This window comes from Bos mutus, chromosome 26 (assembly GCF_027580195.1).
Source record: "Bos mutus isolate GX-2022 chromosome 26, NWIPB_WYAK_1.1, whole genome shotgun sequence".
Classification (NCBI taxonomy): domain Eukaryota; kingdom Metazoa; phylum Chordata; class Mammalia; order Artiodactyla; family Bovidae; genus Bos; species Bos mutus.
The window spans coordinates 17,922,764-17,939,741 of NC_091642.1; the positions used below are offsets into that span (position 1 = coordinate 17,922,764).

The window sequence follows — 16,978 nt, forward strand, 5'->3', positions numbered from 1 at the left end:
CCAATCCTCCTTCTCTCTTATACAAATGAGAAGGTTGGCTAGGATCCTCCCCAAATCCCTGTGGCTCCAAGCCTGTGCTTCTCTTTACTCCGTGTACAGCTGGTGTCGGCAGCAGGCAGAGGAGGACTTTTGGAGGACATTTCATTTGCAAATGTGACTATTTCAGGAACCCCGTTTGGGATCTTCAAAGGGGGTTCTTATTTTGGTGCCAGGAAGGCTGAGTCGGCATTTTTCTTGCATATGGTAATCGTAGTGCTGGTAACAGCTGCCGTTTATAGGCTGATAATAATTATGCAGCCAGTGCTGTCCTTCATTGATGACTGTGAGTGTATTACACACCCATGGTTCATTTATCACTCAGATTTTATTACTCCTCTGTGAGTAGACACTAGTATTATTATATTCACATCCCCATTTTACATAGGTGGAAGGTAAGACAGAGTTACATTTCCAGAAGTGGCAGAGCTGGGATCTGTACTTAGTGTTTTGGTCCAATGCATCAGCTCTGGACAATTAAGCAATATTGGATTCCCGAAGCACCTTTTCTGATTTATCCTTATTTATCCACTGCACTCATCCTTCTCTCAGACAGACACATTCAAGGTTAGGGTGTTTGAATAAGGAAGGTAGAGAGAAGAGAATACCCTTGAGGGTTCCCATCACTTAACTTCTTTGAGACCAATTGAAATCCGAGTGGTACAAGCCGAGCCCCATTTGTCTTGGACAGGTGTGTGGTAAGGGGACCTTATGCCTTAGGCATGCCTGATCCCATCTCACTCATGTACTGACTCATTGTTAAGCTCCTCAAGGGCCAAGAAGATACCTTTTCCTTTGCCTTTCTCATAGCCCTGCTCTGCCCTGGGCAGGGTGGGTTCTTGGCTCCTCACTCGGCACTTCTGATTTGACCAATGCAGAGACTGGGACACACAGGGATTTCCAACCATGGAAAGGCAATGTGACTTCCTTTAATTATGTGGTGAAGGGGTTTTCCCATTCAACATGCTCCAATGAGAAAGGGAAAGTACAAGTCTCTTTGGAATATTTTTTGTAGAATTTCTTTTCTTCCTCATGGGAGGAAGTTCAAAACTTTCAATATTCCAATCCTTATTTGTGCTTCAATTGGTATCAGCAATCCTCTTGCTGATGGCACTGGGGGCTCTGCTCACCTGTGATCTCCCCACAAGTTTTTGTTCAATAGGCCATTCTCAGATCTTCCCTTCCCATCAGCTTTGGCAACTCCAATGGAAAAGCCAGAGGAAGTAAACCTCCAGGAAGGACAAGAAGGCCCCGTGGGGGAACAGAATTAGCACATGTAATTTTTGCCAGTGGCTTTGTGGGTGTGAGATGGGGACACGAGGAAGACAAGCCCTCAGTAATCTGGAACACGGAGAGCTGTGAGGGCAGAACCCACCTGGCCACCTGCCTTCTGGATGTGGCTCCTGGCCTTTCCTTTCACAATACTTCCTGGAACATCCTGACAGCACTGTGAATAACAGTGACTGCGAGCACAGTGATCACTTACTCTGTCCAAGGACTCCCCTCGTGGGAAGGGAGGCTTTGAAGCCTTTGCACCACCCGCAGTAAAGCAGCTTGTATTGTTTCCCACATTGTACAGTCCAAGCCTGAGCAGCCCAGGGGATCCAAGGGTCTGCCCAAGGCCATGAAGCCAGAAAGAGGTTGGGGAGATTTGGACCTCAGGTTTCATGGCTATCAAGTCCAAGTTCCCTCCACTCAGCTCTCCTATGTCAGATCTAAGTTTACAAAATGGATCCATCCCAGGGCTCACGGTGACACACAGGGTTCACTGAAGTGAAGATTCAAATCCCCATTCAGTAGAAGCGACTAAAACAAGCTCACCAGGCTGAAAGTCTCAGGTCTGAGTGGTCCTCTTTAAGCTAAAGGAATAGCTGGACCATCCCCCTTGGGAAAATTCTTGGGTCACAGAAAGTATGTGGGTGTTTGCATGTATGTGATGGTGGGAACAGCCCGATCTAATGCTACTGAGTCTCTTTTCTTTGGAAACAGAAAAACTACAGGCAGAGGGTGGATGAGCTGAAGTTCACCAGTGTGGCCGACAGCTCCCAGATGGAGCATGCCAAGAAGAGCCAGGAACTGCAGAGCGGGGTGAGTCCTGGGCTGCCCTTTCTCCTGCGACCTGCTGTGTCACGGGCCTGGACACCTCCAGGACCACAGCAGGTGCTGCCCAGGCACAAGCCAGGAGCCAAAGAGCCTTCCCTTTAAATAGGCTGGAGCCTGCTTTCCACGGGCTTCCAGGCCTCCCTACCGTACTCACCGTATTTCTCCTCTGTTTGTTAAGGACAGACGTCAGCTGACATTGTTCTTTTTCAGTTTTTACGCTAGTTCCTTCTTCTTTCTTTCTCCTTCTCTCCCTCATCAAGGACTCCAGAATTCTGGAGCCTGTAGAGAGTTATCTTAGAGGAGGATAGCATTTGCTTGTGAGATGGTGCACTTCATGCCCACTTGCACTCAAATGTGGAAGGTAGAAAACTGAAACACCGCATATGTTATTTACACGTTAGGGATCAACAGCTGAGCAGGCGTAGTGCTACCATCTGGCCAGGACGTCCCTCGCTCTCCTTTCTAAAGGTTCAGATACATCTGCCAGGAAGGATGCAATAAACATAATTCGGAGTCAGCAGAAATCCACTGCATGCAAACAGGCTGGGAAGTGGGAGAGAAGGGAAGAGAAAAAGAGCAGGAGTGATTCAGTTTCCATGGAGAAGATGTTCACTCATGCTGCCTTTTTGGTCACTGTTCGCTTTCCAGGTGTCACTACCTGTGGATGTGCTAGGTTTGATCTTGAGGTGCAGGAGGCAGGAGATACTTCTTATTTTTCACACTTGGGGAGTCCATGTTCATCTTAGCCCTCTAGTGGGTCATTTGTGTGGCCATAGACACTGTGGATGGGAACAGCTTGGGGAAGTTGATGCCTCCTGGGAAAATGGGGCTTCCCTGATGGCTCAGATGGTGAAGAATCTGCCTGCAATACAGGAAACTCAGGTTCGAGGGTCAGAAAGATCCCCTGGAGAAGGGAATGGCAATCCAATCCAGTATGCTTGCCTGGAGAATCCCATGGATGGAGGAGTCTGGCAGGCTATAGTCCATGGGGTCACAAAGAGTCAGACACCACTGAGCGACTAACATTTTCACTTTCTTTAAGGGAAAATGAGAACCTTAGAGGGGTTCTCAGATTGGTCCCTTGGCCACGTTTTCCTCCCAGCGGCTCACTGCTGCTGCTCATTCCCTAGTCATCTATTCTGCCTTAAGCCTCATTTCCTGCATGCTGCCAGCCAGCATCTGGCCTTATTGATCTTGTAATGGATTTTCCATGTAAGACCAGAAGAACCGAGCAGCCAGCCACCTCCTCCTTTGCCTTCTGCTCCTGACCCAGTGTTCTCTCCCAACAGGTGGCCTACAAGGCAGAGCATGAGCAGTCCGTCCATCAGTACAGCATTAGCAAAGACGAGCCTCTCTTCCTACAGGCCCGAGCCAACGCTGCCAATCTCAGCGAGGTACAGTCGGGGGTGGCAGGGAGGGGAGGCGTGCTGAGGGCTCTACTTTCCTGTATGTAGGCACCTGATCTGTAAAGCCCACCAGCTGTATCAGTGTGTCTGTGTCCACTGAGGCTGCCTGTATACATCTGGTCGTTGTAAACTCACCAGTATTAGTGGGCGGGAGGGGCTTCCCTGGTGGCTCAGTGGTAAAGAATATGCCTGCCAAACAGGAGATGCTGGTTCAGTCCCTGAGTCAGGAAGATTCCCTGGAGGAAGAAATGACAACCCACTCTAGTATTCTTGCCTGGAAAATCCCAGGGACAGAGAAGCCTGGTGGGTTACAGTCTTTGAGGTTACAAAAGAGTCGGATGCCATTGAGTGATGGAGCATGCACACATGCACGCGTGTGTGCGTGCAGACAACCTTTGGTAGGAATGAGCATCAGCTATATGGTGGAGTAGGAGGCAGTGGTTATTCTGGGGTTGGAGTTGAAACAACATAAGAATAGTGATAGAGAAGGGAGTGAAAAAGAGCTCAGAAATTGGCTCCAAACTCTCTGGGTTTTTAGCACTTACTAGGTATGCAACCGGAGAAGGCAATGGCACACCACTCCAGTACTCTTGCCTGGAAAACCCCATGGACGGAGGAGCCTGGTAGGCTGCAGTCCATGGGGTCGCTGAGAGTCAGACATGACTGAGCGACTTCACTTTCACTTTTCACTTTCATGCATTGGAGAAGGAAATGGCAACCCACTCCAGTGTTCTTGCCTGGAGAATCCCAGGGACAGGGGAGCCTGCTGCGCTGCCGTCTCTGGGGTCGCACAGAGTCGGACACGACTGAAGCGACTTAGCAGCAGCAGCAGGTATGCAACCGTGGGCAATTTCTTTGCTCTCAGTGGTCCCACTGGCAAATGAAGGCACGCTTATTTCCCTCTACACTGGGTTGCCCCGAAGTCTCAGTGAGCTGATATACGGCAAGCACAGGGAGGAGCATGCTCAGAGCAGTTATTCCTTAGGCACAAAAGCTTGCGGAGTTCCAACTTTTCTTCTCTTTCTTCTAAGGAAGGGCCTTTCTTGGCTCTTCTGCTGGTCTCCCAGGTCTTTGGGGTCCTGATGCAGGTATTTGGGAGAGGAGGGGAGAATGGGAAGGAGAAACAGAAGCTAAATTGATTCACACACAGAAAGAGAGGGAGCCTTAGATGGTGAAGAATCTGCCTGCAATGCAGAAGACCTGGGTTCAATCCCTGGTTTGGGAAGATGTCTTGGAGAAGGAAATGTATACCCACTCCAGTATTCTTGCCTGAAGAACCTCATGGACAGAGGAGCCTAGTGGGCTATAGTCCATGGGGTCGCAAAGAGTCGGACACCACTGAGCCACTTTCACTTTCCAGAAGAAAGAACTTGAAATCTGGAGGTGGGGGCAGGACAGGAAGTGGGAGGAGCAAAGGAAAGACCCACATGCACTAGAGGTTGGGCTCAGAAAGAGAAAGGGGTGCACCAGGAACAGCTGCTGGGCTGGTGGGGTGTGCAGACAGAGGCGGGGAGCAGACTCTTCAGAAGTGCTGCAGTGTGTTGCGCGGTGTCATTCCACCTATGACCTGTCACTAGACTTCCATGAAGACTCTTAGTATTTTCCAGGGCTTCTGGAGTTCAGTGTCTGCTTCTTTCAGCCAAATTCCTGTAAGGCAAGAGGCCAAAAGGTGGAACAAGAAGGCCTGGTTATATTCAGGCTATAAATTTCTCTGGGTCTCAGGGTTTCTATGGAAGGATGTAATGGGTGTTTGCCTCCTGGAGAAGCTGTTATAGAGTCTAAAGGAAGTCCTCTCACTTCAGGATGATCTCTTTTCTCCTACCCTTAGAAACTGTATAAGAGTAGCTGGGAAAACCAGAAGGCGAAAGCGTTTGATCTGCGTCTTGACTCCTTGGCCTTCCTGGCAGCCAAAGCCAAGAGGGACCTGGCCAGTGAGGTAAGTCAGTCCCCAGTTTGCACTCGGCATCATGAATCCTGACATCTATATCTGGGAGATTCCGAAAGTGTCCTGGCAGGTTTTTAGTCTCTCTGAGCCTCAGGATTCTAATCTGTAAAATGGAGATAAGTATGACCATCTTGAAGTGAGATAATCGTGTAAGTGTCAAGCACACTGCCTGCCGCACACTTGTTTTTGGTAAGTGGTAACTGGTGTTATCACTAGTAGTAGCGTGAGTAGTAATCCAAACCACTTATTTTACAGGTAAACTGATGCCCAGAGACATTCCATGACTTTCTAGGGATGTGGAGGCCTGCTGAGGTTAGAGTACAGACTCAGGTGTTGGAATGACTCGGGGTAAAATCCCCGCTCCATCACCAAATAGCTTGTGACTTGGGGTAGGCTGTCCCACCTTTCAAAATCTCAGTGAACACACGGGTAAATTGATAATTGCAAAACGGTTATGAGGAAAGGGGATGCACTGACGTGGGTTAAGTGTTTTGTAGTCCAGTGCTGTCTACTACGAGTCCGATGTGAGATAAGGAGCTTAGGCCAGATTGCCTGACATTGGCGGCTCAGACGGTAAAGAATCTGCTTGCAATGCAGGAGACCTGGGGAGCAGCTTTCACTTTCACTGCTTCCTTCATCAAGAAAGTCTTGCTTCCAAAAAAACCCCCAAATATATATATATATATATATATGTGTGTGTGTGTGTGTGTGTGTGTACATTCTGTATCTATTGTGTATGTATATGTAATAATATATATATATACACACAAAAATATACCCATAAATGTGTATAGATATCAGCTGAACTAAACAATGGCTTGGCAATGTGGTTGATGTACATTATGACACAAGCCCTTTGTCTCATCACAAACCAGCACTTGTCTATAGATGCACTTTTGAGTGGCACAGATTTATACCATCCCGGGCTCATTGCAAATGTTCAATGAGCCAAGGATCACTATCTGCCAATAAATTGTGGCGGATAGTGATCCTGTTGTTCTTCTTGGCAGATTTGAGAGTAGAGCCCATGTCTCCTGATGACCTCAGTAATGATGATGTTGAAATGATGCCACACACCAGCATCCTGCTACAGTTTTCAAAGCATTTCCATATTTATTCTTTCTTCAGATCCTCATAAATCTAGATCTAGTGTTTCTTTTTCAGGCCAGTGTGTTCCTTTTGCTCCCCGTAACTCCTAAATATTTACACGTACCTCAGTTGTCTTTCGTTTGAACATCTTTCTGAAATAGCAGTTGTGTTTTAGGTATTCTGTGTCTTTTTCATTTCATGATGACTTTCCATACTATTCTTGCTGTTATCAAAAAAGATTACAAAATGGCTTTCATGAAAGCAACAGGCCACTTAAAAACAAACCCAGGAAGAGTAATCTCAAATAATATAGAGACAAGGTGGACTTTCCCCAGGAAATGGGGAGAAGACTGTTTGATAGCTGAACTTTCAGTTTAGTTCTGAGGTTCTGGCAGTACAGGTGTAAAGGGAAATAATGGGTTGTAATTTTTTTTTTCAATATTTGATGAAAGGAAATATATCAGTTGTTCAAAGGAGGCACAATTTCTATGACACTAATTCTGATAGGTCCTGTTGTATAACTTTAACTTTCTTGTGTGACTTGATGCTTAATTCCTTTAGGAGATATCTGCTAAGGAACCCCTGCTCTCTTTCTTTTGTTTAGGTGAAGTACAAAGAAGATTATGAAAAATCCAGAGGGAAGCTCATTGGAGCTCAGGGTGCCCAGGGGGATTCGCAAATGAGCCACTCGCTGCAAATGTCCAAGCTCCAGAGTGAACTGGAATACAAGAAGGGCTTCGAGGACACCAAGTCTCAGTGCCACGTCCCCCTGGACATGATCCACCTCGTGCATGCCCGCAAGGCTCAGCACTTAGCCACAGACATAGGCTACAAGACGGCATCCCATCACTTTACAGCTTTGCCCACAGACATGAAGGTGGAATGGGCCAAGAAGGCTTACGGTTTACAGAGTGATGTAAGCTCCTTGTGTGTGTGTGTGCGCGTGTGTGCACTAGTGTCTCCCAAACCCTTCAGGACATAGTCTATACTTTGAGATACCTGTTTCTGGATCCCTCAGGGGAAACATTTAAGCTTCCTAGTGCCTTAATTTTACTCAAAACTATGTCCATTTTAAATTCGGTACTACCAAACAGAAAATTATACAGCTTCCTTTTTCTTCTTGGCATTCTGATGGACATAGGTTATCTATGTTTCTCCTAATTGCTGGGTTGGCGAGGGGATGTATATGTGACATTCTTAACTGTGACCTGCCCGTGGAGAGAGCATTCCTGGTACTCAGGCCCAGGTCAGTCGTCCCATGTTTAGAAAGGGCAGCTTGCTAGTCCTCCACAACCCTTCTCCGCCTTCCCCGTCGTGTTCTTTCGTCTTCGGTTGACTGGCGAACTGAAAAGACAGGTCAGCGACAGTCAGACTGTCACCCCTGGAGGTGGGCTGGGGGGAGTGCAGACACACCCTTCCAGGTAGAGCTCTTTTAGGATGGAGAGGTGATCTGCTAGTTTCAGAGATGTGTCCATATAAATGATTTTCCATTAAAACTATTACTCCTTCCATGGCAAAGAAAGAAATGAGAAATCCCTCCCCTGCTGCCCTGCGCTGAGGTTCTTAAGAAGGAATTGGCACCGTGGGAAGTCTCGCATGTCTTGTGAAATTCCCTCAGATAGCTCCCCACCCGGGTTCCGTTGTGGATTCTCATTTTCTTCTCCCCTGCGTGTCATTTTAAACAAGAAACCGGGGAAAGCAGACAATAAGGCCGCGCTTCTTCCTGAGGTTGCCGTGGACCTGTAATGAGGGATGCGACTGATGGGGGCCCCCCTCCGTCCAGCTTCACCCCCAGCAGTGTCGGGTGGGGCTAAAGCCACCATCCGCGGGTCGGCTCCAATTAAGGGAGAAATTAATTTACATTTTGGAGCCCTACCTGTGACTGTGCAGAAATGGATAAGACAAAAGTGGCATCTAATTTGACTCAGCTGGCACCAAGGTGGCATTGGGGAGCCATTAATAGCCCTTTAAATGTCTGCACACCAACAATGGCCTGCCTTTTTTTCCCCCTTTCTCCTTTGTCAGAACCAATACAGGGCAGATGTGAAGTGGATGAAAGGGACGGGCTGGGTCGCCACCGGGTCATTAAATGTGGAGCAGGCGAAGAAGGCAGGAGAACTCATTAGCGAGGTGAGATTCCCTGACAGCGTGCAGCGGGCCTGGCTGCATTAGGCGTGCGGCATTTCTGTATAAAATTAAAATAATTTCCACTCAAAAGGCAAAGAAAAAGGCAAAGCTACATGAAAGGCCTCCAAACCCGGACTAGGGCCGGTAATTAGAGGAAAACCACATACCAAACACACCCCAGTAGGGGCCCAGAGAGCCCTGGCAAAAACAAAGTGGGTGACAAATGATATTATGAATAATAATGACAATCAAACAGAGCTCGATTGCTACCCACCAACTTACCTTTTTAATGAAGCAACACGGGAGAGATGATAAAAAGACACATTTATCGCACCCAGAAAGCCCTTTGGTGACTTCACGCACATTTTCTTCCTCTTTCTTTCCGAGGCAGGCAGTGTAAACAGTTTTTGAATATTCACGTGGTGTCGAACATGTGACACGGTTCTTTTTTTGTTGGAGGGTCTCATTTCTGTTTGAAATTCACTGCTGTCTACTTGCAGCCACCCTGGCTGGACTCACAGGCTTCTGAAAGGAACCCTTTCCTCCCTTTCTAGGACAGTATCCCTGAGCAGATCTTTTAAAGACTAGGTCAGCGTTTCTTGACGTTGGCCCTGTGGACATTTTGATTCGTTGTTGTGGGGCTCTCCTGGGCCTGGCAGGGCTTTTGGCGGCATCGCTGGCCTCTAAGCATTAGACGCTCACGGCACTCTTTCCCAGTCGTGACAACCAAATATGCCTCCAGACACTGTTGCAAGGTGGAGTGACTGCCCCGGCTGGACACATCAGAGTCATCTTTGTCTCACATTCACAGAGAGGCTGCACACCCTCGATGAGCCAAATCCACTCTGTAATGTCTGCTTCGGAAGGCACTTGCTCAGCAGCCTGGTCTTTCTGGATGTTCCTTTGTGAGGAGGAGACATAATGACTATAGGCCCTGGAGACTTCAACCTTGACAGTGTTTTGGTCCCAGTTCAGTTCAGTTCAGTCGTGTCCGACTCTTTGCGACCCCATGAATCGCAGCACGCCAGGCCTCCCTGTCCATCACCAACTCCCAGAGTTCACTCAGACTCACGTCCATCGAGTCAGTGATGCCGTCCAGCCATCTCATCCTCTGTCGTCCCCTTCTCCTCCTGCCCCCAGTCCCTCCCAGCATCAGAGTCTTTTCCAATGAGTCAACTCTTCGCGTGAGTGTGCCCTCCTCCAGGGGATCTTTCCCACCCAGGAATCAAACCAGCGTCTCTTGTGTCTCCCAGCACCACCTGGGAAGCCCAATGTGTCACAGAGCTGATTTCAAAAATGGCCTTGCTCTGATTGACCTAAGTTTTAGAAATGTTAGTGGACATTCAAGGCTCAGAAGACCTTGGGAGTTCTGTAGAGATTGTACTGCCCTGAGTATTAAATAATTCAGTCTTATTAAGGAGAAGCTCCCTTAGGAGGGTGAACATGAGAAACTTAACACATTTAGAATTGAAGATTCATGCTCCCAAACTCTCCATATTGGACCCACTCATAAAAATAAAGGCCGTTGTACACATGATTTAGACTTTGAGATGATTCCTTCGTGTATTTAAGTCTGGAAGACAAGGGATCTTTTTTGGAACCATCCTTCCTATAGTGGTCTTAATTTTCCAACCCATTTTGCAAACTTATTTAACAAACTTGCTTGTCTTCCGTGCTTTGTGTGTGCTCAGTTACTCAGTTGTGTCCAACTCTTTGCGACCCCATGGACTGTAACCCACCAGGCTCCTCTGTCCATGGCGTAGGAAATGGAGCATGTTGCCGTTTCCTATTCCAGGGGACTCTCCATGCTTTATACAGGTCTTCAGACTTTAGGAAGGACATCTTTCAGCAACTTTTCCCAACCATCTCATTCCAGTTTGGCATGTTTCCAGTTTAGTGTCAAATTGAATTGATTTCTTAGTTTTCAGATGGAATGCCAGGCTCTGTGAAAGAGCCACAGATGCACACACATGTGTCATTTAAACCAGGAGTTAGCAAACTTTTTAATAAAGGACCTGATGGTAGATATTTTTGGTTTTGTGGGCCACCCCGCTTCTGTTATAACTACTCACCTCTACCATTGTAGCCAGATACAGCCATAGATAAACATGTAAATGAATGAGCACAAGTGTGTTCTAATAAAACTTTATTTACAAAACAAATGATGGACCAAATTCAGCTGGACATTTAACTGTCTTCTTAAGATAACCCAGTATACAAATATCCAACCTAAAGGAAGTGTTTCTAAAATAATTGTTTGATTGGATAAAGGATATACTTCATAATTCCATTAAGAAAGCAACTGTTTTACTCTCCTGGAACTGTACTTTGATTGAAAAAAAAAAAAAAACAGGAATTAATTTAAGCATGATTGTCAGAATATTTCAAACTTGGGTATCTCAGACTTTGTTAGCACTTGTATTTCTTGTAACCCTTATTGTTTGTTCCAGTCTCTTTCAAATTGTCTGATGATTCCTTTCAATAAGAGCACTCTTTTTCTTGTTATTATAACATTTATAGAATTATTGCATGTGTTAACCGGTTTGTGCAGTCACTGACTGTTAAAGTAAGGGTTTTGACTGTGATAACCTCTTCCAAGTTCTTTTGTGGAAGGAACTTAGAAAGCTTCAACGATAAATGTAGCTATGAATGTTCTTTCCTGCTTGGGAGACCCAAACTAAGGTATGTAAACAACTGCAAGACAGTATCTGACGGCTACATAAAGAATCCTTTCCTAAGTGTGTGTCCTACAGTATTTTACCCATATAATCTAATTTTGAGATGTTTTCTTTGCACCAGGTAGAAATACTTTAATGTTAATTGACATGAGGTTATTCTTAAATTGAAACAAATATTAACCTGAAGGCACCTAGGCTATAAAGATGGAGGAAACCGAATAATAATTATGTTCACAAATTCACTCTAATCTCAAGCAACCTATGATTTTCTCTTTCAAATGGCATGAAAGAGCAGCACAAAATTCACAGCTTTGATCTTTTTCTGCTCAACAGAAGAAGTACCGGCAGCATCCAGATGCTTTGAAGTTTACCAGTATTAAAGACACTCCGGAGATGGTCCAGGCCAGAATTAGTTATACCCAAGCAGTGGATGTAAGTGATAATGTATATACATTATGACTCTAAGAGTGGGCTCTTCTTTCAACCCTGCGATTGAAGCTGAGGGGTTCTTGGCTTGCTCCTTCTGTTGTTCTAAGGATGAAGGAGCTTCTTATCCTTTGCTGAGACTCACCTTAGCAGGGGTGCTTCTTCATCAGGATGCAAATGGGGTGTTACCACTGCTCTTAGCTGCCAAGTGGGGCTCCACCACCCCAATGCCCCCAGCTTTCATTCCTTCCCATTTGCATGTCTCCAGGATTTGTCTGTGGTTAAGGCCTTTTCCCCTTCTTTTTGTTTTGAAACACTGTTTTCAGAAATGGGACTTTGAGGCAAAATTCTTGATTATTGGAATACTTAGGAATTGGAATGCTTAGGGTTTCTTGGGACCCAGGGCAGGAATTTTGGCTTTCTGAATTCCCCTAAAGACTTTGAAAGTGATTTGGATCTGATTTATGTACATTAGACTAACTTTCAAGCCATTTCCCATCTTCCCTTTATAAAGTGAAACCAAAATCTGGCCTTTTGCCCTCTCAGCGCAGAGTTCCTTGGAGACTGGGAAGAATGACAAGGTCCTCTAAAAATTCACGTTAAGGCAGGATTAGCCCTGTTTGGCTGATTCTCCTGAGAGGGGCCCCTGGGTCATTGCGCAGGACAGACAGGCCTTTAAAATATCTTCAGACCTCTTAACTTGCCACGAGGGAAATTGACAAACCTTGGTAGGGAGGAGTTGCCAAATGTCTCCGTTGCTTCCCAATTGAAGAAATTACTCCTGTTGTGCCGTATTCGAAAGACATTCTGAGGTGGCTCGAGTGCCTATCTGAATATGTTATGGGATGGTTTACAGACTTATGGGTTTAGAAATTTATTATGTCTTGACAATCAGCCCGTCAGAAGCGAATTTAATTCTGAGAAACATAGATGGTCAAACAAGAACTTGTGTAGGAAGAGAAAAAAGATAACCTGCATTTTCCTTATCCTAACCAACTCTAGGGGGCAGTGCTGTGATACGTAGAAACTTGGACACGTCTAATAAGATTTGGGATGGAAAAGCCTGGTTTAGAAACTTTCTCCGGTGGTGGATGCCAACTCCATGTGTCACTGCTAACTGCTAGAATTATCATAAGCCCAGATCAGAGATCTGGATGGACAGAGCCCCAGACCCACCCAACCCACTGGGAAGAGGTTTATTAATTAGCATAAGAATCCTTGAGGTGGCAGGGATGAGGGGAGGATGGAGGTAAGCCCAGGGAAAATCTCAGCTGTGGAAGAACCATTCTCTCTTGTGCCTGCTGTATTTTGAGGTCCTCTCCTTGTTGTTATTGTTCAGCCACTCAGTCGTGTCAGCTCTTTGCCACCCCATGGACTCCACACACCAGGCTTCCCTGTCTTGCCCTATCTTCTGGAGTTTGCTCAAAGTCATGTCCATTGAGTTTGCTCAAAGTCATGTCCATTGAGTCTGTGATGCCATCCAACCATCTCATCCTCAGCCGCATGTCCTCTTCTCAGTTCAGTTCAGTTCAGTTCAGTCGCTCAGTCGTGTCCGACTGTTTGCGACCCCATGAATCGCAGCATGCCAGGCCTCCCTGTCCATCACCAACTCCCGGAGTTCACTCAGACTCACGTCCATTGAGTCAGTGATGCCATCCAGCCATCTCATCCTCTGTCGTCCCCTTCTCCTCCTGCCCCCAATCCCTCCCAGAGTCTTTTCCAATGAGTCAACTCTTCACATGAGGTGGCCAAAGTACTGGAGTTTCAGCTTTAGCATCATTCCTTCCAAAGAAATCCCAGGGCTGATCTCCTTCAGAATGGACTGGTTGGATCTCCTTGCAGTCCAAGGGACTCTCAAGAGTCTTCTCCAATACCACAGTTCAAAAGCTAGCTCATAGTTAATAACGAAATTCCTAGAGATTAACCAGACCTCGTTCTCTCATTTGACACCCATCTCAGCAGTGTGCTCCAAGGGGAGTGTTCACTGAGAGGGCAAGTTTCAGCCTGTCATGTTCTGGGATGGGAAGAACTTGGGAGGGAGTGACGTGCATGTCATCCGCACAGGTGAGGATCACTGTGCCGTCCAGGAGGAGGCAGGACACCCAAGATCCTGTCTCCACGGGGAGGGAACAGCGGCAGTGCCTTTGTCTCCTGGAGGGTAACCTGGCCGATGGTTGCGTGGGGGAGGCTTCTGGGTTTAATGCAAAATCTCTCTGCATCCACAGAGGTTGTACCGAGAGCAAGGAGAAAACCTAAAGCATCACTACACGCAGACCACTGACCTCCCTGAAGTCCTGCTGGCCAAGCTGAATGCCATGAATATCAGCGAGGTGAGGCTGGGGAATATCAGGAGGGGAAAGGGAAAGTGTTTGTCTTTCTGTTGTGTCCGACTCTTTGCGACCCCACGGACTGTAATGCACGAGGCTTCTCAGTGCATGGGATTCTCCAGGCAAGAATACTGGAGTGGGTAACCATTCCCTTCTCCAAGAGATCTTTCCAACCCAGGGATCGAACCTGGGTCTCCTGCATTACAGGCAGATTCTTTACCATGTGAGCCACCAGGGAAGCCCTGATGGAGGGGGCGTTGGTTTTAATTACGGGAGATCCCGGACTTGCACAATGGCACTGCACCTGTGCTTGGACGCATCCTGCGCTCCAGCTCTCGGTTTAATGCTCTGCTGTCACCGAATATGCGAGTTTCCTGAACAAGGGGCCCCATGTTTTCCTTTCCACTGGACCCTGCACACTGTGGCTGGTCGTGCAGAAGAGCCAAGCACATTGATAAGGATGAGACTGGGAAAACTTCCTTCGTACAAAGGGCATTTATACTGAGGGGCTGGAATATAGGTGAAGCCCTATTTTCTACACGAAGCTATATTCTATAGCCTCAGAATATAGGTGAAGACATCCAGCCAAAGAGAGACTTGGGAGACTGAGCTCTTTCCTTCCCTCATCCCTGTCAGCAACCCTTGCCTCTTCTTCAGTGGAGACAGTCGAATCCCCTTGATTCTCCGTCAGGAGCTGTGCACCTACAGCCTCATGCCTCCTTCCAATCAGCTTGCTGTTCAGAACAATCTGGTTCTGACTCCAGAGCTCTTGCCTTTTAAACCCCACCCCCAGCCCCACGGCACCCCCTCCAAGGCTGGACACGAGACAGGTTCCAGCTCTCGGTTGATTTTTGCTGAACCACAGGGATCTCTTAATTGGGGGCTGCTGCTGCTGCTAAGTCGCTTCAGTCGTCTTAGCGACCCCATGGACTATAGCCCACCAGGCTCCTCCGTCCATGGGATTTTCCAGGCAAGAGTACTGGAGTAGGGTGCCATTGCGTCTCCTAATTGGGGGCAGCACTCCACAAGAAACCAGATTCTCATTTTGATCGTGGGAATTTAGGAAAGGTCTTTATTGGTGCCCATCTTCTCAACAGACACGTTATAAGGAATCCTGGAGCAAACTTCGAGACGGTGGCTATAAGCTGAGACTGGATGCCATTCCATTCCAGGCAGCAAAGGCTTCTGGCGAAATTATAAGTGATGTGAGCTTCCACCCACAGTCCTGTGACAATGTTTAATACTCCCCCATTTGTATTCCTTTTGCCCCTAACCCCTGCCTTCTTTTGCCTGTAGCTAATACCCTTTCCTATCCCCAACTGACTGTGTCAGGGCAATCAGATAACGACCGGTGAGAAAGAACATGCCTTACAACAACAACAAAAATCCCCTAGCCGGGTACAAAGCTGATGCTGGCCTATAACTATGGACCCCGGGCAGATGAAACGCACCCTCCGCCAAGCGCTTTCCTAAAGCCAGTCCATGTGAAGAGACTGGTGACAATGCACCCACCTTCCTCCCAGCCTGGGCCGCCCAAGCACTCTCATGTCCTGCCATTTCATATCCCAGCCCTTTAGTCATTGGGAGGCTTGCATATGAAAGAACCGGCCTTTTGACGACTCCCGCGCCTTTTCTTTTAACTCACCCAGTTACTGTCAAAAGAACAAAACATTTTTTTGCCCAATACCCACCTCTTCCATTCCGTGTCCCTTGTCCCTGAGCTGTTACTCTCTCCCGCTCTCTTTCCCTTTAGTACAAATACAAAGAGGCATTTGAGAAAATGAAAGGGCAGATGCTCGGCTCCCGGAGCTTGGAAGATGATATCAGCCTTGCGCATTCAGTGTACGCGAGCTCTCTGCAGAGCCAAGTAAGTGGGAGAGAACTCAGTGGAGCCTGGACCCCCAAACCTAATGATGACGCACAGCCCACAGATGTCCTTCGTCCTTCTGGTTGTGGATTTTGGCTCTGTCCCGGCTAGCTGGGTGGCATGGTCAGGACCCTTGGCCCCTCTGGGCTTCAGCTTCTTCCTCTGTCAAGTGAGAGATTGAGCATTCTTTGATTCTTTCATTCTATGATTTTGACCAGCAGCCACAAATGGAGGCCTGTGGGTTGGATTTTGGACTGCAGAGGTATTTTGTTGGGTCTGCAGAGAAGATTAATTGCAGACTTTTCAAAATGGGAAACTTGGCATGAAAGTTTTAAAGTTCTGTGCAGAAGCCAGGCCTGGATTCCTCAAGGCTACCATTGAAGTTGATTACTTAGAGCCCCGTTTAGAAGGGATCTGTGCCCTCCTGGTCATGCAGCCCAGCCCTGCTCACCCACTTCCTCCTTCACTCAGTTATGCTACCTGACTGGCTCCTGGTGACATCTGAGTTTGCACCCCTTGACTTTGATCCTCTGAGTGCTGGCACACACGTGTGTGGTATCCCCTTGCACATATGTGAGTTGGCTAATGGGTGGGATGAAATCTAATACTGTCCGACATGTAGTAGAGGACTAAACACTATAACACGCAGTGTCTCATTTAATCATAAACTTATTTCTAGGAACATCATTTGTTCATCCTGGTTACTGATAAGGAAACCTAGGCCCTGAGTGTCTCAGTCCCTTGCTCAAGGTCGGCTGCAAAGGGGCAGAGCTGCACATGGAGCCAGCTGTCCATCGCATGCTCTCTCCACAGCTTCACATGTTCTCTGGCTCAGTTTCCCTGTTTCTAACATTTCTTTCCACTTTCCATACCGGGGTGGGATTGGACCTGAATTGTCCGTGACTGTATTCTAGGGGTTGGGGGAGGATGAGCAGAAGTGCAGGTGGGTGGTTAGGGAGGAGTGGGCAGAGCTT

At 47.3% G+C, this 16,978-nt stretch overlaps 1 protein-coding gene across 8 annotated transcripts in view; it reads left to right on the forward strand.

Annotated features, from left to right (window-relative positions):
- The window catches only part of NRAP (nebulin related anchoring protein), a 75,662-nt gene that overhangs the window by 33,665 nt on the left and 25,019 nt on the right, over positions 1-16,978 (forward strand). For 7 of the 8 annotated variants that reach the window (XR_011462754.1, XR_011462755.1, XM_070363472.1 and 4 more), the window contains 9 exons: positions 2,026-2,124; positions 3,429-3,533; positions 5,374-5,481; positions 7,184-7,495; positions 8,605-8,709; positions 11,718-11,816; positions 14,036-14,140; positions 15,235-15,342; positions 15,891-16,004. Coding sequence is in view for 6 of the 8 variants with exons in the window: in XM_070363472.1 (XP_070219573.1) it covers positions 2,026-2,124; positions 3,429-3,533; positions 5,374-5,481; positions 7,184-7,495; positions 8,605-8,709; positions 11,718-11,816; positions 14,036-14,140; positions 15,235-15,342; positions 15,891-16,004 (1,155 nt within the window). In the remaining 2 variants the exon portion in view is untranslated. The remainder of the gene's footprint in view (positions 1-2,025; positions 2,125-3,428; positions 3,534-5,373; positions 5,482-7,183; positions 7,496-8,604; positions 8,710-11,717; positions 11,817-14,035; positions 14,141-15,234; positions 15,343-15,890; positions 16,005-16,978) is intronic. The other variant, XM_070363475.1, reaches the window with a different exon arrangement.